The sequence below is a fragment of the Sebastes umbrosus genome, chromosome 20, assembly GCF_015220745.1.
Source record: "Sebastes umbrosus isolate fSebUmb1 chromosome 20, fSebUmb1.pri, whole genome shotgun sequence".
Lineage (NCBI taxonomy): Eukaryota > Metazoa > Chordata > Actinopteri > Perciformes > Sebastidae > Sebastes > Sebastes umbrosus.
The window spans coordinates 6,508,031-6,531,954 of record NC_051288.1 but is presented as its reverse complement, the minus strand read 5'-3'; the positions used below and the strand labels follow the sequence as shown (position 1 = coordinate 6,531,954).

At 41.1% G+C, this 23,924-nt stretch overlaps 1 protein-coding gene across 2 annotated transcripts in view; it reads right to left on the bottom strand.

Moving 5' to 3' along the window:
• Window positions 1–765: 765 nt before the first annotated feature.
• Window positions 766–23,924, bottom strand: part of snx29 (sorting nexin 29) — a 173,038-nt gene continuing 149,879 nt past the window's right edge. For both annotated transcript variants that reach the window (XM_037754606.1, XM_037754605.1), the window contains exons 20-21: window positions 11,132–11,271; window positions 766–1,113 (exon numbers count right to left, since the gene is read on the bottom strand). In XM_037754606.1, coding sequence (XP_037610534.1) covers window positions 987–1,113; window positions 11,132–11,271 — 267 coding nt within the window. In that variant the 3' untranslated portion in view covers window positions 766–986. The remainder of the gene's footprint in view (window positions 1,114–11,131; window positions 11,272–23,924) is intronic.

The window sequence follows — 23,924 nt, the reverse complement described above, 5'->3', positions numbered from 1 at the left end:
TAATATTCACATTGTGTGTGAAAGTATTCATGACAAAAACAAGAGGAAAATTTGAAAATTCCACTTCTAATGTGTGAAAAATATTAATAACGCTGGGGGCAGTGGGGTGTTGCTTTTTTAAAACTTTAAATATAAATTCACCCCATCCTCCCCACCCCAATAATTTTGATACAGTCCCACAGAGATTTTGATTTTATCAGTGGTGCTTAACCCTAATCCATTAACATGATCATTATGTGGAATTTAAAAGCTGTTTTTGATAATTACTGCACCCCTGGTGACATTAAGATATGTTACACTCTCTGCAGTTTTTCTGTAATAGCCATAATAATTATAATAATAATATAACAGAAGTAAGAAAAAGCAATGCCCGTCGCATAGTGGTCTACGCCAGAGAAAGTGAATCATCGTCGTCTAAAATGTAATGGCACCATAATGCTTACACATTAACTGAAAAACTAAATTCCTTTCCCAAGAGAATAATTAAATCTACCCTCCTCACCTCTCTGCACAGCGTTCCCTCCCTAACCAGAGCAGGAAGCAGCTACAAAACACTGTAGGCACTGATACACTTTCACTACAAAACTGAGCAGAGTAAGAAAAAAAACAAAAAAACAACACGTCTCCATCATCTCTTTGTGTTTTGAGATTAGAGAGAGCAGTCCGGGCTAGTTCATGTGCAGTTTAAAGAGAGTCTTTTTTGTCTCTCGGTGAGGTAAGAGGTGCTGTATGATTGGGTCCATCGATAGGCAGCCTCGGGGGGGGGGGGGGGGGGAGTCATTTATCCTTTACTCAGCCAGACGATGCACAGAAACATTTACATATCTCCAACTCCCTTCCTCGACTGAGGCCTTTAATCTGAAAGGCTTTGAAGGTCCGTTAGATGCCCTTAATGTCCTCACAGTCCAGGGTGGACACAGGGACATCCTCAGCCTAAACAGTGAGAGATTATTAGTTCAAAGATATTGGTGGTGGGGGTGGGGGGGTTAAAGGTCACCACTCTGGGGTTCAGGTCTGGTCTCCTGGTTGCGGCTGCGGCCCAGTCTGGGGAAACGGGATGAGGTTTTGGACCGGGGCGTCTTGGGTGCGCCGTCGTTGGCCTGGGGAGTGTCTCTGCATGAGAGGAAACAGCAGGAAAGGAAGGTGAAGAAAAAGAGCCACGGACTTTAAACGAACATCTGGCGAAGTTTATCACCAAGTTTATTATTCAAACAAACCACTGATGCTGCATCTGGACACTTAAATGCATCATTTCCCTTCTGCCAGAGGACGTTTTCTGGGGAAAACCCGACATCAGTCAAAACAGCAAATAGAGAAGCTTTCATGCACCAAATAAGCTGAATCTCATTATTCTGCAGTAATTGCCAATAGAGAGTAGCAAAATGGAAACATGTCTAATTGAGTGTTCACTTTCCTTTAGTTACTAATACTAAGCCTGTCAAGTTTTTTTTATTCTTGCACAGTAAATGTGTAGTTTACAATGAATGTGAATGGAGGCAGATATACCACTCAAAATTCTTAGTAATTTTCCATAGGTTAATTGGTAGCAGTACCATACCCTGTATGGTAGGGGCCATCTGCTCATCAGGAAAGACCTTCTGATTAGTGGAGCCACAGCCGCCCCCTACAACTTATAGCCTACTAATGTTATACTCCTTGAAACCTACGCCATCTCCACAATGGATGTGTGTATTTTTACTAGTGATGTTACGTGCTGTGCCGAGGCTTCGGAGCGTGTGTTGAGTAATCCAGGATGTTTTCTGTGAAGCGCGTATTGACGCTTGTATCGCCTTAGACCAATGACGTCATTGAAGACGCCCCGAAGCCGAAACAGTTGAAAAATTGAATAAATCCGAATAAAGTCTCCCCTCTATCATTTTCCTATAGTTACACAAGAATATTCACTGTCCTCTGCCCGATTAAACCGCTGCCTCACATCTGTAATATATCTGCCTGTTTTTACACACTTTGACCGATAGGTGGTTTCGTGTACTCATGAAGCCCAGATGAAGCCTCGTGAAATGAACCCTTTTGCGAACCAATTTGCTGAAGAGCTTTAATGCTTCATGAAGCTCCATCTCGCCATCACAAATTTTTTACTAGGGGTGTCACGATTCCGATTCAAAATCGGAAATTGATTGCCGATTAGTTTTTTTCTCTCTGCCCCCACCTACCTGCATGCGTCCGACGGATAAATACAGCTGGACTCAAGTAATGTAACAGCCTTCTCACTCATGGATAAAACTATAAACCAGCACAAAAATCACAATTACCCACATAAGCCACCATGTTTTGAACAGACATATTACCCTCATTTTATCCTGTAACCCCACAAAGGCTAGTAGTTGGCCTTGGAAATAATGTTAAGTTACTACTGTCAGTAGTAGGCTAGTTAGCAGGACATGCTAATAACTGCAGCTTCTGTTGGAGCAGATAAACAAACAACACCTCCCTCCAAACTCTTTAAATGACGAGTATGTAACTCTTACTATGTGGACAAATCCACAACTCGACAGGCCCGTTGTGCCTAGTTACAGTTGCTAAGATATGACTGGACAATCACTGTTCAGAGGACGGACTTAGCAAAGAGTTGACTGAAAACATCAAAATTTTTTGCTTTCAAGGGGCTAAATGCGAGACACACAGAGGGAGAGCGACTTCATCCTCTGCTCAGGTAGACATTACTCCTCTATATCTTTACATAGCAAATAGCTGTTTGCTGCTATATTAATGCTCTGAATATCGTATAGAGAATCTTTAATATGATATGGAATACATTTTCTGCTAAGTTAATTGGTTAACCTTTCATTTTTTATACATCTAAAATCAATCTATTTTAGTCCCATGTAGTCATGTACTGTAAGGTACAATTCCAGTGAAATGCAATCCCAGTTCCTCCATTATTGCTGCCCTCGCCACCGGAGGTTATTATTTGTGACACGAGGAGATCAAATTATAGTCATTTCTGATCTTATGATGATGTTTAGGCTTCTCATTACTCAGGACGAGATAATCCCGGCCACTTCATGATGTCATCGCCCCGGTTACCCTGACGACCGTCTTCACAACACGTGAACCCCTGATCCCCGAGTCTTATCTGATAACGATGAGGATGTATGAGAGGCACTTGTCAAAGGAAGGAAATGAAAAGCGAAGGAGATTGAACGCCTGGAGTTAAATGCTTTCTTGTTGCATTTCTTCTGAAGCATTTCATCGCCGAGACAGTGACCTCTCACCTGCTGCTTGTGATGATGAAACAGCGATTCGGTAATAGGAGCGGTGAGTTCAAGTGCTTCATTGACAACGGGATGTTCGATAGATATTAAAAAACAATGAAGAGGCAGAGGGCATTTCCCTGTTGATGTCCAGCCGGCCTCTTTAATGAAGCACCCCAGCTGCTGGAGCTGTGATTAAGGTTATCTGGGACATCTGCGTGGTCCTGGAGTTTAATTTCCATTCGAACAACATATGCTAAAAATAAATGCACTCATGGTGAGGTGATTTGGCTGAAAGTGTCACTGCGGGCCATATGGTTGTATGTGAGGCAGCAGGGGCTAAAAAAACAAAAAGCAGCACTGTAAGAAGGAAGAGTCTCTGTCATGTTAAAATAGGCTGAGACATGGAAGAGACTAGGGCTGGGAGGATACACCCATCTCCGGATTCGATACTATCACGATACTTGGGTGCGATTCGATATGTATTGCGATTTGATATTACGATTTATTGCAATTTTTGTTAACTTTTTTAAAATTAGATCATGGGAAAAAGGGACTTTTATTTTGGAAAATATCTAAATTAATACAGTAAAAATGTTTGATTTTCAGCCTGTATGTAGTCAGAGATGTCCTGAAGTCAAATATATCAGTTATTGTCAGGAATTATTTATAAAATAAATGTCCAGCCTCCCAAATATCAAAGAATAAAGACATTTCCGTCACAAATTAGTGGTATTTTCTTTTTAATTTAAAAGGGACATGTAATATTTTATACTTCTAGTGAATATAATCCAATCAATCTTATTTCCATATATGTATTTTGTAGATACAGTTCCCTTTGTTAACATCTTATTTTGAAAAACGTACGTAGTCACACGTGTATACTTCCTTTAACTTCGGCAAGTCCGTCGCTAGCTCTCCCCGTCAGCTCCGTTCTCTTTTTCTCAGCTCCATCGGGGCCGTTTGAATGCATTTAACATAAATGTCAGTATATGGGTGCTCTACAGTTGTAGCGTCGGCCCATTTGACCACGGAGATGAGAGGGACGGCCGGCTTGACCACACGTTACCGCAATACGATAACGTTTCTGGTCCATGAAAGAGTTTAGCATGCAGCTTTAGCCGTGATGTCTAGCTCTGCTTTTCCTGCAATGTGTGAAACCCCAAGTGTTTCCATACTTTACTGGATGTGTAGTATTTACCACTTTGGATTTAAAAAGTGAGGGTGCAGGTAGTACCCACGCAGACCCTCCGCCGTTTTCTGTCATTTTGGCTGGCTGCGGTTTGTTTTAGTTTTTGACGGATACGGAACGGATATGACGTCACGTTAGTCAGAGTACAAAAATAAAAGCGGTAACTTCCTTTCAAAATCGTAAGAACAAAAAATCCCGATACATAGGTGAATTGTTTTTTTAAGCACAGATTCAATCTTAAGAATGAAAAACATAAGGCTTCAAAGTGCGATAACCATCAAGTTCAAACAGCTCCGGGGGGGGGGGCGGTGTGACCAGATAATATGCCTGGGCTTTGTTAATATGGCAAACATTATTCTCTGGCACAAAATGTACATTCATCAGTGGCACAAGTATCATTTATCCCCGTATCTCCGCCGCAACAGGCGAGCTCAATCAAGTGCAGTAACACAACTTGAACTTGACCAAGGTTGGCCAAACAGTGATGCGACGGGGAGTTATGTCAGCAAGAATATCATACTAAATTGGAGGCAACATGCAGAGTCGAAACCACAAGCCATCTCATTTATTCATATCAAACTGGGTAAAGTAGCTAAATTAATTAGGCTTTCAGTATACGTTTTTTCTGTCACTCAGCGTGGGCCTGTCCTCCATTTGGACATTGACTTGTGCAAGATAATAACTTTTCCAGGCACTGTTGGAATATTAATAATTTGACCGCAGAGGTGCATAATTAGAGTAAGCAGGTGCACAAACACAAGCGTGCATGAAATTGATTGTCTACCAGTCTCGAGTAAAAACCAACCATGTGTACAGGGAGACACAGATAAATTGTCTCAGTCCGCCACAATAAAAGGTAACACCCTCATTCTAAAGTCAAACTGCTCTTGACCGCAAGACAAAAGTCTACAACACTTTTCTCTGAGGCAGCAGGTCAATAAGGCGAGAGCCCAGACTGAGAGTGTGTACTTTCTGTCCTGAATAAACCATACAAGTGTTGAGGTTGAGCTGCATGCTAAGTGGTAGCATCTAGGGAGAGGTGTGACCGAGTTGTGAGGAAAATTGGAGCATGCGAGTCCAAAGAAGTGAGCGCGGAGAGGCACAACAAGAGATCTGTATGCATCATGTATTGTACAAGCATGAACACTGCTGACAGGCCTGTTGCTCTACATATAAATTACATAATAGTGTTATATAAAAAGGTGGGTCAGTGATGACCTACAGTTGGTCATCAAAACAAGAGTCTACAGCCATGCTAGCAGCTACTGTAGGCACATTGGTGCGTCTAGCTAAATGCTAACGGCAGCATGCTGACATGCTCACAATGACAATGCTAACATGCTGATGTATAATGGCGTAATGTTTACCATGTTCACCGTCTTAATTGATAGCATGTTATCATTTGCTAATTAGCTCTAGACACAACTTAAAGCTGAGGCCTCTGGTTGCAAAAAGAAGTCTGATTGTATAGAAGTCTATGAGAAAATGAGTCTACTTCTCACTTGATTTATTACCTCAGTAAACATTGTAAACATGAGTTTATGGTCTCAATCGCTAGTTTCAAGTCTTCTTCAATACAGCATGATGCTCTTTTAGTAAATGATGGTCCCATTTAGAGTCAAATAGACCATAAAGCAGGGGATGCTTTAAGACGTGGCTACCTTGTGATTGACAGGACGCTACCGGTCTGGGCGTTGTCCACGTTTTCGTCTTAGAACTTTAATCCTTTCCGTGTGTTTTCAGTTCATGAAAATTAATTATAACCTTTTTGGTCGCCTAAGCGTTCGGTTGTACTTAGCTCCACCCTCTCGTGTCAATTCTGGTTGCAAAAAACCAAGATGGTGATGGCCAAGATGACGAACTGGAGGCTTCAAAATGGCAGTCCACAAACCAATGGGTGAAGTCACGGTGACTATGTTCTCTTCTTAAAATAATAATAATAATAATTACCATGTTCACCATCTTAATTTAGCTTGTTAGCAATGGTAGCATTTGCTAATTAGCTCTAAATGCAAATCAAAGCTGAGGCTGATGGGAAACGTCATTAGTTTTGCAGGTTTTTGGCCAAAACTTGACTTGATGATGGCGCCAGATGAAAGTTAAGATCTTCAGAGTATTTTAAACTTCATCCTGTGTAAACCGTATTGTGTGAGTGAAAAGGCACTGCATACTTCCATTAGAGTAGGTATCATTATTTCTCCTGGGAGCAGTTATTTGATCCTCTGAAAACACAATATGTCATCCACTTTTACCTCCTCTGTGGAAGATCAGTGGGATCAAACAGAAACGTCTGGTGTTAATGCCTTTGTCAAACTACTGCTAAGTTAAATCAAAGCAGTGGGAACACTTCCAAGTACGTTAACCGTCAGCTCACATCAATCTGAGTAACTAATTATGACAAAATCCAAACAGATGATTGGCAGGTAACATAGTTATTAAATGACTCAACTTCAAGCTGATATTTAAAGGGTAAGTAGTAACTTTTTATGGCTTTGTAACAGGAATATAGTCACTGAATATATCATGATACGGCGTTTAGTTCAGTGCAGCATCATTAAGGAGTTTTGAGATCCATCTGGTCTTTGAGCACAAAGTGCCTCAGCAGGATATCTGAACTGCTAATCCCCAATCTGTCTTCCCCTCTTTTCTCTCTTTCCTCTGTCTCCTCCTCAGTCCAGCTTGCTTTCCCTCCATCCTCCGCTGCCCCCTTCCCTTCATCTTTCTCACTAAACTGCCTCCTGTCATTTTCTCCCTCCACTGGCTTCTCAATGAACCAGAACATCTGTTATCCCGCATTTGAGTCTCTCCACCCTTGTTTAGTCTTTGCTATTGTGTTACAACCATAGACTGTATATAAGAAGTGGACGTAGTCACCATGACGTAACCCATTGGTTTGTGGACTGACGTTTTGAAGCCTCGAGTTCGGCATTTTGACTGTCGCCATCTTGCTTTTTTGCAACCAGAAGGGTAATGGCTAAAGGAAGCCCGCAAACTGGGGAAACTCTCATGACATTGTTAAGGTTAGACATTGATCTTGAATAGTTAAGGCTAGGATAGGTCGTCGGGCGGTGAGTCTCACAAGAGTATCTGCAAGTTTTTGCAGATCTCAGATCAGATTTCACGGTTTGCTGGCTCCCTTCTAGACACGACCAACCAGAAGTGAACGGACAACGTCGAGGTAGCGGCCTGTCAATCACAAGGTAGCCACGCCCTAAAACATACCCTGCTTTATCATCTATTTGACTCTAAATGGGACCATAATTTACTAAATGAACATCATGCTGTATTGAAGAATACTTGAAACTAGCGATTGAGACCATAAACTCATGTTTACAATGTTTACTGAGGTAATAAATCTAGTGAGAAGTAGCGTCATTTTCCCATAGATTTCTATATAATCAGACTTCTTTTTGCAACCAGAGGAGTCACCCCCTGCTGGCTGTTAGAAAGGATGCAAGTTTAAGGCATTTCCTCATTGGCTTCACTTCTCAGACCCCGGAGGTTGCCCGCTGGTTACAAAGCAACAAAATCTGGTGGCATCGTGGAGGTCCAGAGGATAAAAATATAAAAAATATATATATATACTGCTAGTTTGTGGGGATAGATTCATTTGGTAACTTTCATAGTAAAAGTGAACAATCTGAGGAAGTATATCTGATGTTTGGTCCATTAATCAGTCATCTAAACAGTGGGATTAGGGAAATGAACATGCTGGATTTACCATGTTTATACTCGGCCTATATTAGCGACAGGCCTTTATTTGTTCGTGCTGGCTATTATTTGAGACTTGGCCACTATTTGAGAATTAACAGAAGTCAATAGTCATGTTTCCATTCAATTCTAAAGCAAATTTTAAGCAAACTTTTGAAATATCGCAAAAAACAAAGAAAAGAAATGCAAATTAGGCCCGTTTCCATTAACTGGTTTAGAGCAAATAAACTTGACCTAAGTTTGGTCAGAATTTGGCGCTATGAGGCTGTTATCTGCCAATAAACTAGAGGAAGCAGAGGTTGCGAACCGGAAATAAAACTAGTCATCTATGAGAGGATATTGGAGAGAGGTCTTCAGGAATTTTTTTCAATTGGGCAAGTTTTATTTGTTCTTTCATGTCAGCTAGTATTAGCCATGTTTCATGCTGTCCGAAGACGAAGACAAACATTCGCACGTAATGGGAATATCCAAGAAAACAGCTCATCAGTCATCTGAGTTAAATGTTCGCTACGTCAGAATATATCCGGCAAAGGCATTTCCTGAACCCATTTAGGGCATCGACTCTTTTTTTGATTAACGCAAAAACCAAACCTTTTTTTTTCGCAATTGAGGAAGTTTTATGGAATTTTGCTGTTTCCATTCAGCTTTCAAAAGGCCTTCAAACAGATTATGAATGGAAACACGGCTACAGTTAATTTGGATCAGACACGGTTGTTACATAATTAAGCAATGTATGGGTTCTATTTAGGGCCAAACAGTATTCTCTGCATCTTCTCCACGTTCCTCCCAACCTCCCTCATCAAGTTAATGACCTGACTAATCAGGCTTTCATCCCCCTCCACTGAAGATGTTAGACCAGCACAGGTTTGATCATGCCAACTAAACAGGCAGTTAAACAGTAACATCATTAAACATCATGACAACACTGGCCGATCTCCGAGCAACACTGAAAGAGAAACTACAGAGTACTGTATGCCTATTATGGTATGCTGATTGGTGTTGATCCGGTGTCGGCTGCGATTCCTTTGAGTCACAGTATAGCGAGAATTTCAGTGTCAGCACAGATCACAGCGGGCCGAGACAGACCTGCGTACGCAAGTAAAAATCCTCAACCATCCATTCAATGTCGCTGGATATGACGCTCGAGATATTTGTTGTGCAAACATGTTAACGTGATGTACCGATGAACTGCTGTCTGCTGCATCAACTCAACTTCAATGCTAACCTTTTCTGAGGTGAATTTTTGGCCAAAGAGTGATGACCCATAACATCAGCTGTTCACACCACCAACTAGAGCAGAGTTTGTTGTTTTGCAACCGTTAGCCTACTGGGATAAAACTCACGAGTAAATCCTACATAAGCAGTAACTGGGGAAGTGTGGATGTGTATATATGAGCGAAGACGTATTAAACTCTGAATACCAATATTTCAGTGTAGGAAGAACAGAAGGAAGTAATGTGATGTGGCTTGACACTGTAATATTTCATGCCATTCAAAGATGTGCAATAGAAAGGTTTCTATTTCAGCTCGGAGATATGAGAAGGAGAGATACTGTAGAATTATTAAGCCCCTCAGGGTAGACTAAATAATGAGCAGTCTGCGCTCTGGAGGGTTTACACAGGCCCATGTTGTACTCTTCTTCTACTGGACTACTGCCTTTAGAGACTTACCTCTCAATTTGAATTCATCTTTAATATTGATTTTTTTTTTTTTATGACTGTATTGATGCTACTTAATAATACGAGGGATGTGATACACAGAACTGAGTTTAACTTCTTTTTTTTCTTCTGATGTATCTGGGAAAATTATGTGCATAGGCGTTACCATGGTTACCAAATGATCTTGGATAATTCTGTGATCTTAGGAGATCTCTTCCTGGACAGTTCTCACGATAAGCAGATGGATTTAGTAGTTTATACTATTATACAGTAATGTGGTTGGTCTGCTTTGCTTTCATACCACAAACCGCACCAGAGTCTGATCCAGAACCAGACTGAGACCCATCTTTTGAAGCGGTCTCGTTCCAGTTCCCAATTCGGGGATATGACTGGGCTGAAAGCAACACATACAGTAGACTGCACTGTCTCATTTTCAACAAATAAAAATGCATGCCTTGAGAACGATTTGAATACCATCATCACATTAGAACTCCACACATAGTGGCTTTTAACAAGGCCACAAAGTGAAGACATCTATGTCACCTATGTTGTTGTTGTTGTTGTTGATGTTGTTGCCTTGGCCCGATGACTCAGACGTCTCCAGAGAGGAAATGACATTCCAGTCAGACGGTGTGACGGGTCACGGCAGCTGACTGATCGCAGTAAAGTGGAAACTGAACAGGAAATGACTGGAACATCTCATATTCAGACGTAGCCTGGTAGGTAGGTGGGCAGCCGGGGGCATCAAGCGCTTTCACACGTTGCTAGTCCGAGTGTGTGTGTGTGAGAGAACATAAACGTACGCTTGTATGTGTAAAACGCTGAAGTTTGTGTACAAGGGATTTGGCATCGTTGGTGACATTAATCCTCCCTGTTTTGTATCCTGTAACAGCTTCTACCACAACAGCTGTGGCAGCTAATTCCTTCTGAAAATCTTGTAGATTAAATTGGTATAATAAATATAAACTATTGCCAAAAACTGATGTTTTTCCTGTTTAGATGTCATGTGAGCATACAATGGGATTTCTGCAATGATTAAAGGCATCTCTACATTTTTTTTAAAGCAGTAAATAATGTGGATTCCACTATATTTGAGTTTGCTGTGCACAAACCACAACTAAAAACCACATCTAATGCTGTGCATATATAAAGAAAGTTACACATGTTCCCTGATTTCTTTCCCTCCTGTTCTGTAATCTTTCACAGACAGGAGCCCAACACCTGCACACACGTGCTGGCATCCTTATCCTTAATCTCTCTCACCTCCCCCCCTCACACACACACAAACATATCTACACATGCTCACATAAAAGGCTATGAACTTGTATCGAACATGCCCGCGTGTGTCCACTTACAGACAGAAAGGCAGCAGAGACAGCAGGGTCTCTTTGGTGGGTCGGGATGTGAACTCCGGCAGCGTCTGGATCAGTTTGTTCATCACCGTGCGAAGGTAGCCCTGCAGCTGCTTCCTCCTCTCCTCCACAAACTTGGCATCCTGCAGACCGAGAGACACAGAGAGGCAAACAGAGCGGGGGAAGGAGAGAGAAGAAAGAGTTAGTTGCAGATAAAATGGTGCAACTTTTTTATCACACTAAAATAATACATTAGTGGAATGTATTATAGCGGCTATAATAAATATTTTTTATGTTAAAGGGATAGTCCATAGTCAGTGTATTAACTACAGTAGATGACGGTCGGCACGCCCACAGTTTGGAGAAGCACACAGGAGTTACTGCATGGAACAAAAGCAATGTACTGCTGTGGATGGGGCCGGCAGCAAAACATATTTTAGCCACCTAAAAGAAAGGCTAACCTAAAAAAAATCAATATCAGTTTTAGAATATTTTCTCCGGTTTACCTTGCTGTGAGACAGCCCTTTCCGACGGGGAACTGAAGTGGTTACCTATGCTCTCGCCAAAGCAACCAGACTCCATTGAAAAAAAACGAAATTTTACCTCGGAGAACACTGGAGTTGTTGGTCTACCGCTGCCTCGATCTGTTAGTTTGTTTGTGTTATTGTGTGATTTTGGTTCGTTCGGATTCACCAAAATTACACAATAACACAAACAAACTAACCGATCGAGGCAGCGGTAGACCAGCAACCCCTGTGTTCTGCAAGGTAAAATGACAGGTTTTTTCAATGGAGTCTGGTGGCTTTGGCGAGAGCATAGATGGATACAACGGTTTCAGTTCCCCGTCGGAAAGCGCTGTCTCACGGCAAGGTAAACTGGCGTAAATATTCTAAATATAGCATACACTTAAACTGATATTGATTTTTTTAGGTGGCTAAAATACATTTTGCTGCCGGCCCCGTCCACAGCAGTACTTCGCTTTGCTTCCATGCGGTACCTCCTGTCTGCTTCTCCAAACTGGGGGCGTGACGACCGTCATCTACTGTAGTTAATACACTGACTATGGATAAGTACTTCATACATCCCCACTTCAAAACACTATCCATTTAAAGACCTATTACTCTGGAATGATTAGGTCTTGTTGCTGCTAGGATCTGAGTTTTCTTTCTGTCAGTACAATTACTGTATGTTTGCAGTTAAAACTACAACTACACTTTAACATAGTCCATAAGGCTGCCAATGACCAGGCCTCCAAATCCCATATCTCCCATGACAAGCAATGCTCCACGCTTGATGGAAAAAAAGAAGCACTTTCAAGGATTAACACACCTCAATATTTGTGTTTATTTTGTGATTTGGTCGCTGATGTTGAAGAGAAATTAGGCACAGTCATATGAGCATTCAAACTTCCCTCACAGAGCGACTCTGGAGGCACAGGCACAGAGCCACATGGCCAATGTTAGCATGGCTAATCGGTGTCCAGCAAGGCTCAGAACAAAGCCTGGGCAATGCTCCGTTTTACTCTCTGGTGCTCGGGACTGGAACAAACAGCCATTATACTGCAGGAGGCCAACATGCTTCTCTTTTGATCTAAAATCCCAACACCCGAGTGAGTTGAAGTGCCTTGTCTTAAAAATACAAATGTGGTTATTCTGTACAAGAAGCCCTGGCACCACATAGAATTTTTCAATGAAAGCAGTGATAATAAAAGGCTGACGTAGGTTCAAATTCATTCATCAACGAGTGAAATGAAATTACTGCTTGTGTATAAGTTGTTAACATCCGAGGCCAATGGGGATTTCAACAAGCTACCTGCTATTTTCCCAGGTGCAGGGTCATTACACTTACAATAACAGTAATGCTTTTGACAAAAACAATATGTGGAAATTCATTCAATTCAATGCAATCCATAACAGCTATAAAAGAAATTAAATACAGCAGCATGCATAATTAAAAAAAAAAAAAAGTTTTGGGGAAGTAAGAATTGCGGGAAGTATTTGCAATATTACATTTATTGCCCAGTAGTTTTGTTTTTTAATTAAAAAAAAAAATCAAATCATGGAATGTATTAGTGTTTACTCTCAGCCCTCAGACACCCGCAGGAATAGGTATGACTGTAAAAGCGGTGGATCCAATGAGCCCAACTGTATTCATGTGTGATGATGTTAGTCCCCATAGTAGCCATTTCATTGTAGTGAGACCATTTTTGAAACGTGACCTCACTGTATAAAATGACCTGTGGTGACCTCTAGGATAATCACAGCCTTAGGAAACTGTACAACCACAAACTAGAGACCTAGAGCATTCAGATGATGGATGGCTTTCCTAGGTAGGTTGACAATAAGTGCTCGCCATCCAATCGCCGAAAAATGCAATTCTTGCAGAAATCTCTCAAACGTCAAAAGTTTTTGACACCAAATCACAGCATGGCTTTTTCTATGGTGTTTCTCAAGGTGTCTTAATGTGGTATTTTAGAGGGATTATTGATAATTTTATCAATTCTCGAGTGGTAAAAAATGGTAAGAAACAAATGGTATCAACCCAAAATTGGTGCAACAACTTATGCGACATAAATGAGCATGGAAATGGTCATCACATGCTTCATATCATAATGTTCTAAACCCTTACACACTTTCACAATTAATTTGAATGAATGAATGAATTCATGTTTATTTCTGATTTCTGACTAGAACAACTTGACACACAGTGCTGAGCTGCATCTCAAATTAATCTTAAGGTTCCCAGCTTTCAGATGATGTACACCACTTCTATGTGACATCTACTGTTGACCTGCTATCTCCCCCTAAAGATCCCCTGTGCCCCCCTAAAAAAGACAAAACCAGGTCTATGTGGGTCTCTAAGGGTTATCTCTTACAATACAGAAGAAAATATAAGCAGTTCCTTTTCTACACATTTTTCAATTTCCATAAAAGTACCACAGAGGGTGCAATGCATGAGGTATTTAACGCTATTCTCCCAGCTGTACAGACCTTTATAGCCATCTAAATCAACCAGTGGCAAGTGTGTGTGTCCTCTAGGGCTTCATTTCAAGGTATCAAAATAAATATATAACTGTGATATGTCATACAGAAGATTATTTGATTGGTGTTGAAAAAATAAAATCCACAAATCTCTGAGAGTCGTGACCAGACTACTGCATCACTGTCACGCATCAACTTTAAGTGCATGCAACCTTATTCATCACTAAAAACACATTAAAGTCAACCGTCATCGCTTCCGCTAATGTTGTACCCTTGTGCTGAGTCACTAACTGTGTTTGGAAACAAAAGCTGTGTGAAAACAACAGGTGGAAAATGTGCTGAGAAGAATTTCAATATCTCCACAAATGCATACTGAATTTACAGAGGCACATCATCAGCTGCCTTTGGCTGCATATTCATGGTACATATATATATGTTCACATTTTGACACTTACCAAAAAAGTTGGTATGCATTACAGTGGCCAGAGAGAACTTTTTTTAAAAACGGGGGAGTAGATAAGAGGTTCACTGTCGCCCCAAGTAGTGGATAAGTGTGTACGTTTAGGGGAGTACTGTGGGAGTGGATAAGTAAACTCTGCTGTAGCGTGCAGGGTGAAACAGGCGCGGTACGACCGGGTAAATCTGATGTGTCAGATTAGCCTGTGCGTGCCAGCGTGGGTTTCATGCTATGTCAACACAATAAGGGACACCCTGACTGCTTTCATGGATGTCAGTGCAGTAATAACACTAATGGACATCACGACTGATTCATCCTCTCGTGGAGGACGGAGAGGAGGGCTGAAGAGGCCAGGTGCTTGTCTCTTGTACGCAGAGAGGGCAGAGCGGATACTACCGTGGCATACTGATGCAGCTACAAGGCTCATTCTGTCCTCTTACATCTGTCTGCTTACATCAAGCTATCTCAACACTAGATCCTTCCTAGTCGTCCTCCACCCAACCCCATCCCATCCCACCCTCTCTTCTATACTGATATGACATGAAGCCTAAATCAGTCTATTATTATTCATCATATAAGAAAGGGCAAGTAACAGCAGCACATACAAAACATGAGGGTGAGCGGGGCCTATTACTGTCTCCTATGGAAGCTACATAAATCACACACATCCTGTTTAACCAGAAGATATAGGAAGATATGGGGAAGCTCTACAAAGGCTGTGGAGATCTGTATTTTTCCCTATCTGTAAATGAAAAATATCTATTTTGATGAACTGACACCTTGGTTCATTCAGTTAGTTATTCCTCATAACTAAATGAGGCAGTACTTAGCTCAAGACAATCACAACAGTGGAAGAAATTAGCAAAACCTGCTAAGGGTGACTAGCTTAGCGGATCTCAGTAGCTGCTTTCTTTGAGTGTATGCAATATGGTGTTGTTAAGCTAAGCTACCTTTAAATCATATATTTAAATCTATTCAACAGTAAATGTTTTTTTATTAGGCTATATTTATTTTATTACAAATATTAAAAGTAAAAAGACAGACATACTCCTAACAAAACAGAGATATGCTGTATTTAAACAAGCTATGGGTTGTGAATAATAAAAATTAAAGAGGACCTATTATGCTTTTGTGCTTTTTCCTTGTCCTTTAGTGTGGTATACATATACGTTTTGTACATGTAAAAGGTCTGTAAAGTTAGAAAGCCCGAAGTCCACACCAAAGAGAGTTACTCTCCCCAATAGAAACACTGCTCCTGAACTGCCTGAAACGCCTTGATTGAAGTCTTTCCTTTTCTTCCGTAACGTGGTGATGTCACCAATTTGCATAATACCTGCCTAGCGGCTAGTTTGGCACGCCCTCTAACAACGCTAATTAGAGCGGAGCTGGAGCGGAGCCTGAAGAGTTTGGTTCGGTTGACCAATCACAACACAGTGGGCCAGCTGACCAATTAGAGCAGACTGGGCTTTTCAGACAGAGGGTGAAAAGAGGTGCTGCGGCACAGCTGGTATGAGAAAAAAAAAGCTTTTTTTGAACATTAAAGCATGTAAACATGTTCTAGTAGAAACCCAAAACACAAGCATTCACCTGGAAATGAGCATAATAGGTCCTCTTTAAGTTTATTTTCTTAAAACAAACTAGTGAAAATGGATAGATGGGTAGATGTTGCATTTTCCCATCACATTCTGTGAAGATTATCAAAAGACAGAGCACAGTATCTGTAGGTATTATGTAGCCTATTGTAGATTTTATGGCAAAACGTTAAACTCTTTCTTCATTGCTTCAGTGGTTAATACTGTTTTGTATTTGTAAGGCAGGATAGATGGTTTATGGACTTATTTCTTGTGTCCATTCTTGCTTCCCTCACCTCTAGATGTCATAAATGTTATGGATTCTCGTCGCGAGATAAGACATTTTCTATATGCATGCTTATCAGCAGCGTATGATGTGATATGGGACCATAAAATGGTCATGTAAATGCAGAAAGATAAACCGAATGTACTGTATATATACACACATGCACTAGCACACACACACACCACAGCTAAATGTCACTTCCCAGAGAGAAGAGATAAGCAGGAGAGGGGGGAAGTCAATGGAAGAGAAGCGTGAAGTAGTCACATATGCGTCGGGGTCTCCACAACTGCTCAGTGAATTTGCTGCCAGCTTTACGCCTTTCAATTCAGGGGGAGGGAAAAAAAAAAAAAAAACTCCACATAGCACGCCTGAAGAACTAAATGTTGCCTGGCAACAAAAAAACATATTCAGAAGTGAAAAGTAACTACACCCTACGATATCAACCACTTTTTTTTCTCTCCAAAACAGAAAATCAATGCTTCTGACAAGACTTCGATCCTGCTTGAAATTCTGGAGTAACTGTGTTTACAGTGATTTATATTCCTGTTGTGTTCCTTACACAGAGAGAGAGAGAGAGACAGGAGGGATGTAGGGATGCCATGTAAGTACCAGTCCAGATTTGCTGGTTGCATAATAAGCTGCTGTCTTGCCAATTCAGACACTTATAACAAGCAGACTGTGAACACATTTTGTGTAAGGCTTTTCTGTATGTGGATCTGGCCCTGTCTTGTATATTTTCTGAAAACAAAAAGTTTCTTAGCTTCACATATGCGGTCCAAAAACAAAAAACAGATTCTCCCAGCAGGTCATCACCACTTAGAAAGGAAAATCAACCTGAGCGCTGATTTGAACCTGCAGTACACTTGAATTAAATGAGAGTGGACAGCGTCGGTGCTGAACAGGCTGTTCTCTAAACATGCTCCGAAACCGCGGAGTCCGGGGCCATGCATAAAACATCAACAGGCAATTCCAGGAATGCTCATACAAGACCTCCACAATGTCTCCTTGTCATAATTAAAAGCGTATAACATGTATATTGCATAATATGTGAACACAACATACTAGGGCTGATTAATAATTCACTTTGTAGTCTCTGATTAATTAATCAGGGCAGCCTTGGCGCCTTGAATGTGCAGATGGGGTGACCGCTGAGGGCAATTGGTAGTTGTGTAAGTGCCATTTTTTTCCTGCTATGATTGCCTTTCAGGACTCTAATGTGATGTTACTGTAATCACAATCATCCAAAGCCATAATGTCACATTCATTGCCATTGTTGTAAATTCCATTGAAACAAATATCTGGTATCAAAGAACTAGGGCTGTCAATCCATTCAAATATTTAATGGCGATTAATCACTTAGTTAATTGTGATTAATTGCAAATTAATCACACATTTTGTATCTGTTCAAAATGTACCTTAAAGGGAAATTTGTCAAGTATTTAATACTCTTATCAACATGGGAGTGGGCAAATATGCTGCTTTATGCAAAGTATGTATGTATTTATTATTGGAAATAAATTACCAACACAAAACAATGACAGATATTGTTCAGAAACCCTCACAGGTACTGCGTTTAGCATAAAAAAATATGTTCAAATCATAACATCAGTGTGCTGACTTGACTATGGCTTGCCCAAACTGCATGTGATTATCATAAAGTGGGCATATCTGTAAAGGGGAGACTCGTGGGTACCCATAGAACCCATTTTCATTCACATATCTTGAGGTCAGAGGTCAAAGGACCCCTTTGAAAATGGCCATGCCAGTTTTTCCTCGCCAAAATGTAGCGCAAGTTTGGAGCGTTATTTAGCCTCCTTCGAGACAAGTAAGTATGACTAGGTCGGTGCCAATGGATTCTTTAGGTTCTTGTTCCATATGATGTCACTATCGCCACTTCTAGCTTTAAAACTGAGCCCACTACAACCTCCGTAAGTATTGATTGCGTTAAAGGAATTAGTGGCATTAAAACAAATCTGAAACAATTAAAAAAGTTAACGTGTAAAGCAGCTTGGGCAGGAAGATCATATGCAAAAACAATTGCTGACAAATCTAATTAGTCTGTTGAGAAAATAAAAGTACATCTTCTACACAGTCCTATATGACAGCTGACTAAACACGCTCAATAAATAGTGATCTCTACCGTGGAAGAAACAGCGTTCACCACAAGACTCTTTTACATTGGGTGTCTCTTTTAATCTGTAGCTCTTGGGAAAAAGAAAAACCACAACGTCTCCATTTGTGGCCTTGAAAGAAGAAAGAGGGAGAGATAAAAGCCAGAAATGAAGCCATTTGTCTCGAAGCCTACGGCAGATGAGTGACTTGAGTGAGCAGGAGGGGAGACAGAGATACGAGTGGGGCAAATGAGAGAAATTGATATCGAAGGGTGAGAACAAAAAAAGACGCCTTTGGATGCAAGTCATAAAATGTGGATGAGGTGCGTCCAGTGAAGAAAAGCTGACAGCTGGACTCTGGGGTCTGACAACAACGTGCGTCTTTGCCGTAATCTTTGTGCCCCCTCTCTGTCTCAGCGTTAGCATCAGGAGGGATTTGACAGGCGCGACTTGGGAACATTTAGCCTGTATGCCTGGCCGGGGCCCCTGACAAATCAGCTGGTTAAGAGCTGTCACAGGCAGTGTATGTGGAACATCATCTGTATTGTTAGGTCACGCAGCTGGACAGTCTCGCCCAAAGCGCTCGGCGACTCAGAGAGGAAGAGTCTCATTAGCGGGACTGAGAGATGCACAAATGAGTCAACGAGGCAAAGTCTTGATGGCGTCGAGGCCTCACGGGGCCACAGCGACCGCCGTCAGGAGGTCAACTCTGCCGCTGGCTGTTGTGACATGAGCCACTCTCTAAATGAAATTAATCCAAATGATGATTCCCTTGACTGTATTTTCATGGTTGGCACTTAAGTAGTGATAGCTGAAGGTGTCCTGTTTACAAGCACCACAGTCAGCAATTTTAAAGAGGACCTATTATGCTTATTTTCAGGTGCATACTTGTATTTTGGGTTTCTATTAGAACGTGTTTACATGCTTTAATGTTCAAAAAACACTTTATTTTTTCTCATACCAGCTTTGCTGAAGCTCCTCTTTTCACCTTCTGTCTGAAAAGCCCAGTCTGCTCTGATTGGTCAGCTGGCCCACTCTGTTGTGATTGGTCAACCGAACCAAACTCTTCAGACTCCGCTCCAGCTCCACTCTAACAAGCTTTGTTCGAGAGCATGCCAGACTAGCTGCTAGGCAGGTATTATGCAAATGTGATACTTGGTGACATCACCGTGTTACGGAAGAAAAAGGCGGGACTTCAAGCAAGGTGTTTCAGGCAGTTCAGGAACAGTGTTTATTTGGGGGAGAGTAACTCCCTTTGGCAACTTTGGACTTAACTTTGCAGACCTTTTACATGCACAAAAAACTACTGTGTATATAACACGCTAAAGGAAAGGGAAAAAGCACAAAAACCCAATAGGTCCTCTTTAATGAAGGGTTCTGTATACCACTGGTTCCCAGCCTGGGGGTCCCGAGCCCCACTATGGGTCGCCAAAGTTTCACAGGTGGTCGCGAGGTCTTCTTGATTTTCAGGGGTGTAAGACAAGTTTTTTAAACAAATGTACAGTTGGCCAATATCTCAGCATTTCTTCCATTTCTGTGAAGAAAACTAAATTAAATTGTTATTTTTAAAGTTTGTATTTAAAACATAAATTAAAACAAATCCCATATGATAAGGGTATGGTAAAGCGTTTTTTTTTTTTCAGAGAGCCTTCCCTCTGCTAAACAGCCTCGTCCTGCATCAGAAAAGTATGCAGATAAAACAACCAGAAAAGCTGATAGAACAAAGGCCAAGCACCGGGGAGGAGAAAACATTGAATTTATAAAAAAAAAAGAAGAAGCCTTTTAAATATGAATGCTTGTTAATTAAAACTACACAATACAGATAATTGTAATAAAAGTCCCTAAAAATAACAGGGAAAACTCTTCTCTGATGCATAATTCACAGGAAATAATCTAATCAAAATTCATCTTTATCACTCGTTTTACACAAACTTTCCTGCATTCAATTTTGGGTTATTTGTTGAGTTTATCAGTTGTTCTGTACTGTTATTGTTATGCATTGAATATAATATGAAATATCCATAAAATATGTCACTTAGTTAGGGGTCGTCAGTTTACACAATGCTAGGAAAGGGGTCCCCCTAAGGAAAAAGGTTGGGAAGCACTGCTATATACATTCATTACATATACAGTATATTAGTGTATGGAAAGAGTCAAATTATTCCAAAAAAATCATAATCTGAAGGAATGTTTACGTACCAGATTTTAATATTTTTTTCAAGCTAAATCAAATGAGTTTTAAACTGAGCCCATTTATTCTGAGTGATGTTTTATTCCAAATGTCAACACATATGCCATTTGGCTCCATGTTTTAGTCCTGAATCTATCTTGCATTAATCCTGAAGACAAATGAGTGTAATGTCTCAACTGTCAACTAGACGCAATTTCAAACTCCACTTCCCACAATTCGACCCGGAGTTGTACATATTAAAAATGTTATGATGAAGCTTCTCTTCTCCGAAATGCAATCATAGGTTCGCTTATTATTTCGCTTCACTGTTCAAGGAGAAATTGAGGTATTTTCTGAAAGCTCTCAGAATTACACTTAAAACGCTTTAAAGAGCCAACTTTGAAATTAAAAAAGTTCTTTGCTTAAAGGAAAAAAAAAAAACACATTTATCAAGGTGACACACGAACACATTTACACCGACAGTGTAGGCAGAGATGTTTGGGTTGTTCATGGGCGGCAGTCGCCCCCTCCGACAGGTGAAGGTGTGTGACTGGGGAACTTATTCAGTCTCAAAGCACTAGTCTGAAATTGGTTATGACACAGATTTTTTTGGGGGGAAAAAAATCATTAATGTACCGCTTCCACCTCCAGTCTGGATGGGAAACTGCTGTGTGGAGTAGCTAATTAAATCCAGTAGGAGTTACTTGCTATGTTATGATTTACATTAAACTCCATGATTTCTTGCATTGTAAGAAACACAATTTCCTAAAAATCATAAACACACACACACACACACACACACATGATACTGTCATTTTGACCAGAAAATACTATGAAGCTACCAAGAGATATACTGGGTCCTTGGACTTTAGCAGTCCTGAGTCAGTCCTTCAGCTGCATGCAGCTCAGAATGCGATCAAAACATGAGAGTTCAATGGAGATTTATGAAAGTAAAACTGATTTCATGGAACAGAGGCTTGGTGCTTTCACTTTCTGTTTTTTTTTTCCCCTCCCAGTTTGTTGTTGGAGCAGCATGGCTCGGAAAAGACACCCATTTGTCTGTTAAAACTTAACTTATGTAGATTATAGAAATGATTTGATTGGCATTTGATGATAGTTTCAAAATAGAACTGGTTCTACATCTCTTCTAGATCTCTTGGACAGATTTCTTGGCAAAGATTACAGTGTCAAATGCAGGTTTATGAGGAAGGTGCCGCAGCAGTTCGGTGGCTTGTCTACTTCCACCTACAACTCGGATTCATCTGTCGAAAGGGGATCTAATGTTATGGAGAAACTTGAATTACCACCTCCCTGTTGTGTGCCTCCACCAACCAGTCAAGTTGCAGTTTGTGTCAGATGTAACGAAATTCCCTCCAGGCGTTCCTGAGATATCCCTTTTAACCGATGTAAGGTCACAGTGACTTTTGACCTTTGACCAAAATCTAATCAGCTCAACCTTTAGTCCAAGTGGACGTTTGTGCCAAATTTAAACAAATTCCCTCAAGGCATTATTATAGAGGGGTGCATCAGAGGCTGTGACAATCATGACTCATCACTTTCACCCCCTTTAATCACAGGACTATCCCCGTCATGATGCACTGACAGTTTGGGAGTCCTGTAGAGAGTTTTCCTCAGAGGAAATAGTTGTCATTATTTTTCAACTTTAGTTTTGAACCCGAACAATCTCTATCCCATCATGTTGTTCGCCACAGTATCAGGCTATTATAATTATAATTGTGGAGCTCAGACATTTTGGCCAGGATGGAGACAACAGGTAAAAGACGGACAGGAACAGACGGTCCTGAGGGAGTTATAAGCAGAGCGAAACACCCGTTGATGCGCAGAAGGAACTGTGTATAATTAATCAAAACGATTCGTTTGATGTGCACATAAGCACAGAGGGTTCTGTGGTTCAAAACTGTGCTAAACGTAACAAGCGGGTCTGCCGTGTCCTTGCGGAATTGTGGCTCAACAGCGCGCAACATCACTCTCTATTGCAGCGGGGTGCGCTGTGCTGGCTCTCTTTTTACTTATCTCATGCGCACAAATGAATTAATGAGTGGAACATGATAAACGTCTATATAAGTATAATATTGTTATTTTAATTGTGGTGAAAACCAGGACAATTTGTCAAGTGACTGTTGCAAACCGGGACATTTGAGTGTTTTACAGATATGTATCGGGACTCGGGACAAGTCAGCTTGAAACCGGGACTGTACCGGACAAACCGGGATGCCTGGTCACCGTATGCTTAAAAACAATACAGACATTGGCGCACATATCTATTTCACAATAGTTAAATTTACGTTCTCATCAGATGTAACGTGATGCAGGAGTTAAGCCCACATCCAGTTAACACCTCTGTGATTCACCTTCCCTTCCTGTGTTGCACTACTGATGAGTCCTGACATCACACGTGGCGGGAGATTAGCTGAACCGCCCAATCACAGGGCACTGGCATGCCAACTGCCTGAGAAGTCAGCTAAGTGTTGGCATAGATAATCTGACTAAAGTGTGTGTGTGTGTTTGTGTTTGTGTGTGTGTGTGTGTGTGTGTGTGTGTGTGGGGGGGGGGACCTGTTACATGTGATCGGTGCGTACCATGTTTTTCCGTAAGATTTCGAATGACTTAAATCCATAGCAGAGCACAACTACAGCTGTGTTTCTCTCTGAGCTGTCAATCATTTTGGGAAGTGTGTGTGTGATGATGAAACTAAGAGTGTCCTTTGCATGTAATACTGTAAGTAAGGCGTGTGTGTGCATTTCGCATTTCTTCTACTACCTGATCTCCACTGACAGTTGGTATGTTTCATCCTTTCCAGAGCAGATATTCACGGTGCTGCTGCTGCTGAAAAGGCTTTTGAAGGTCTCTCCCTCTCACATCACTCCTGATATTAACATTCCTCCGTCATTAGCCGCACATAATAGTGTGTGTGCCGTATGTATGGGTATCAAAACCAGCTTTGGATTTGCAAAACTGTCACGAAAGTGTCACTTTTGTAACAGATGAAAGCAGGAAAGAGACTCAAAAGACAGACTGTAGCAAAAACAGGTAGACGGAGATGAGAAGACGATACGGATACACATGAACGGGGAGAGAGACAGAGAGAGAAACTGGGAGAGAAGATGCAACACAGCAACACCTTTTATCATCGTCCTTAACTAAATGTTTTGAGAAGCTGTCTGTCAGCCAAGGTTGGAAGTAAATAAATTCATTATGA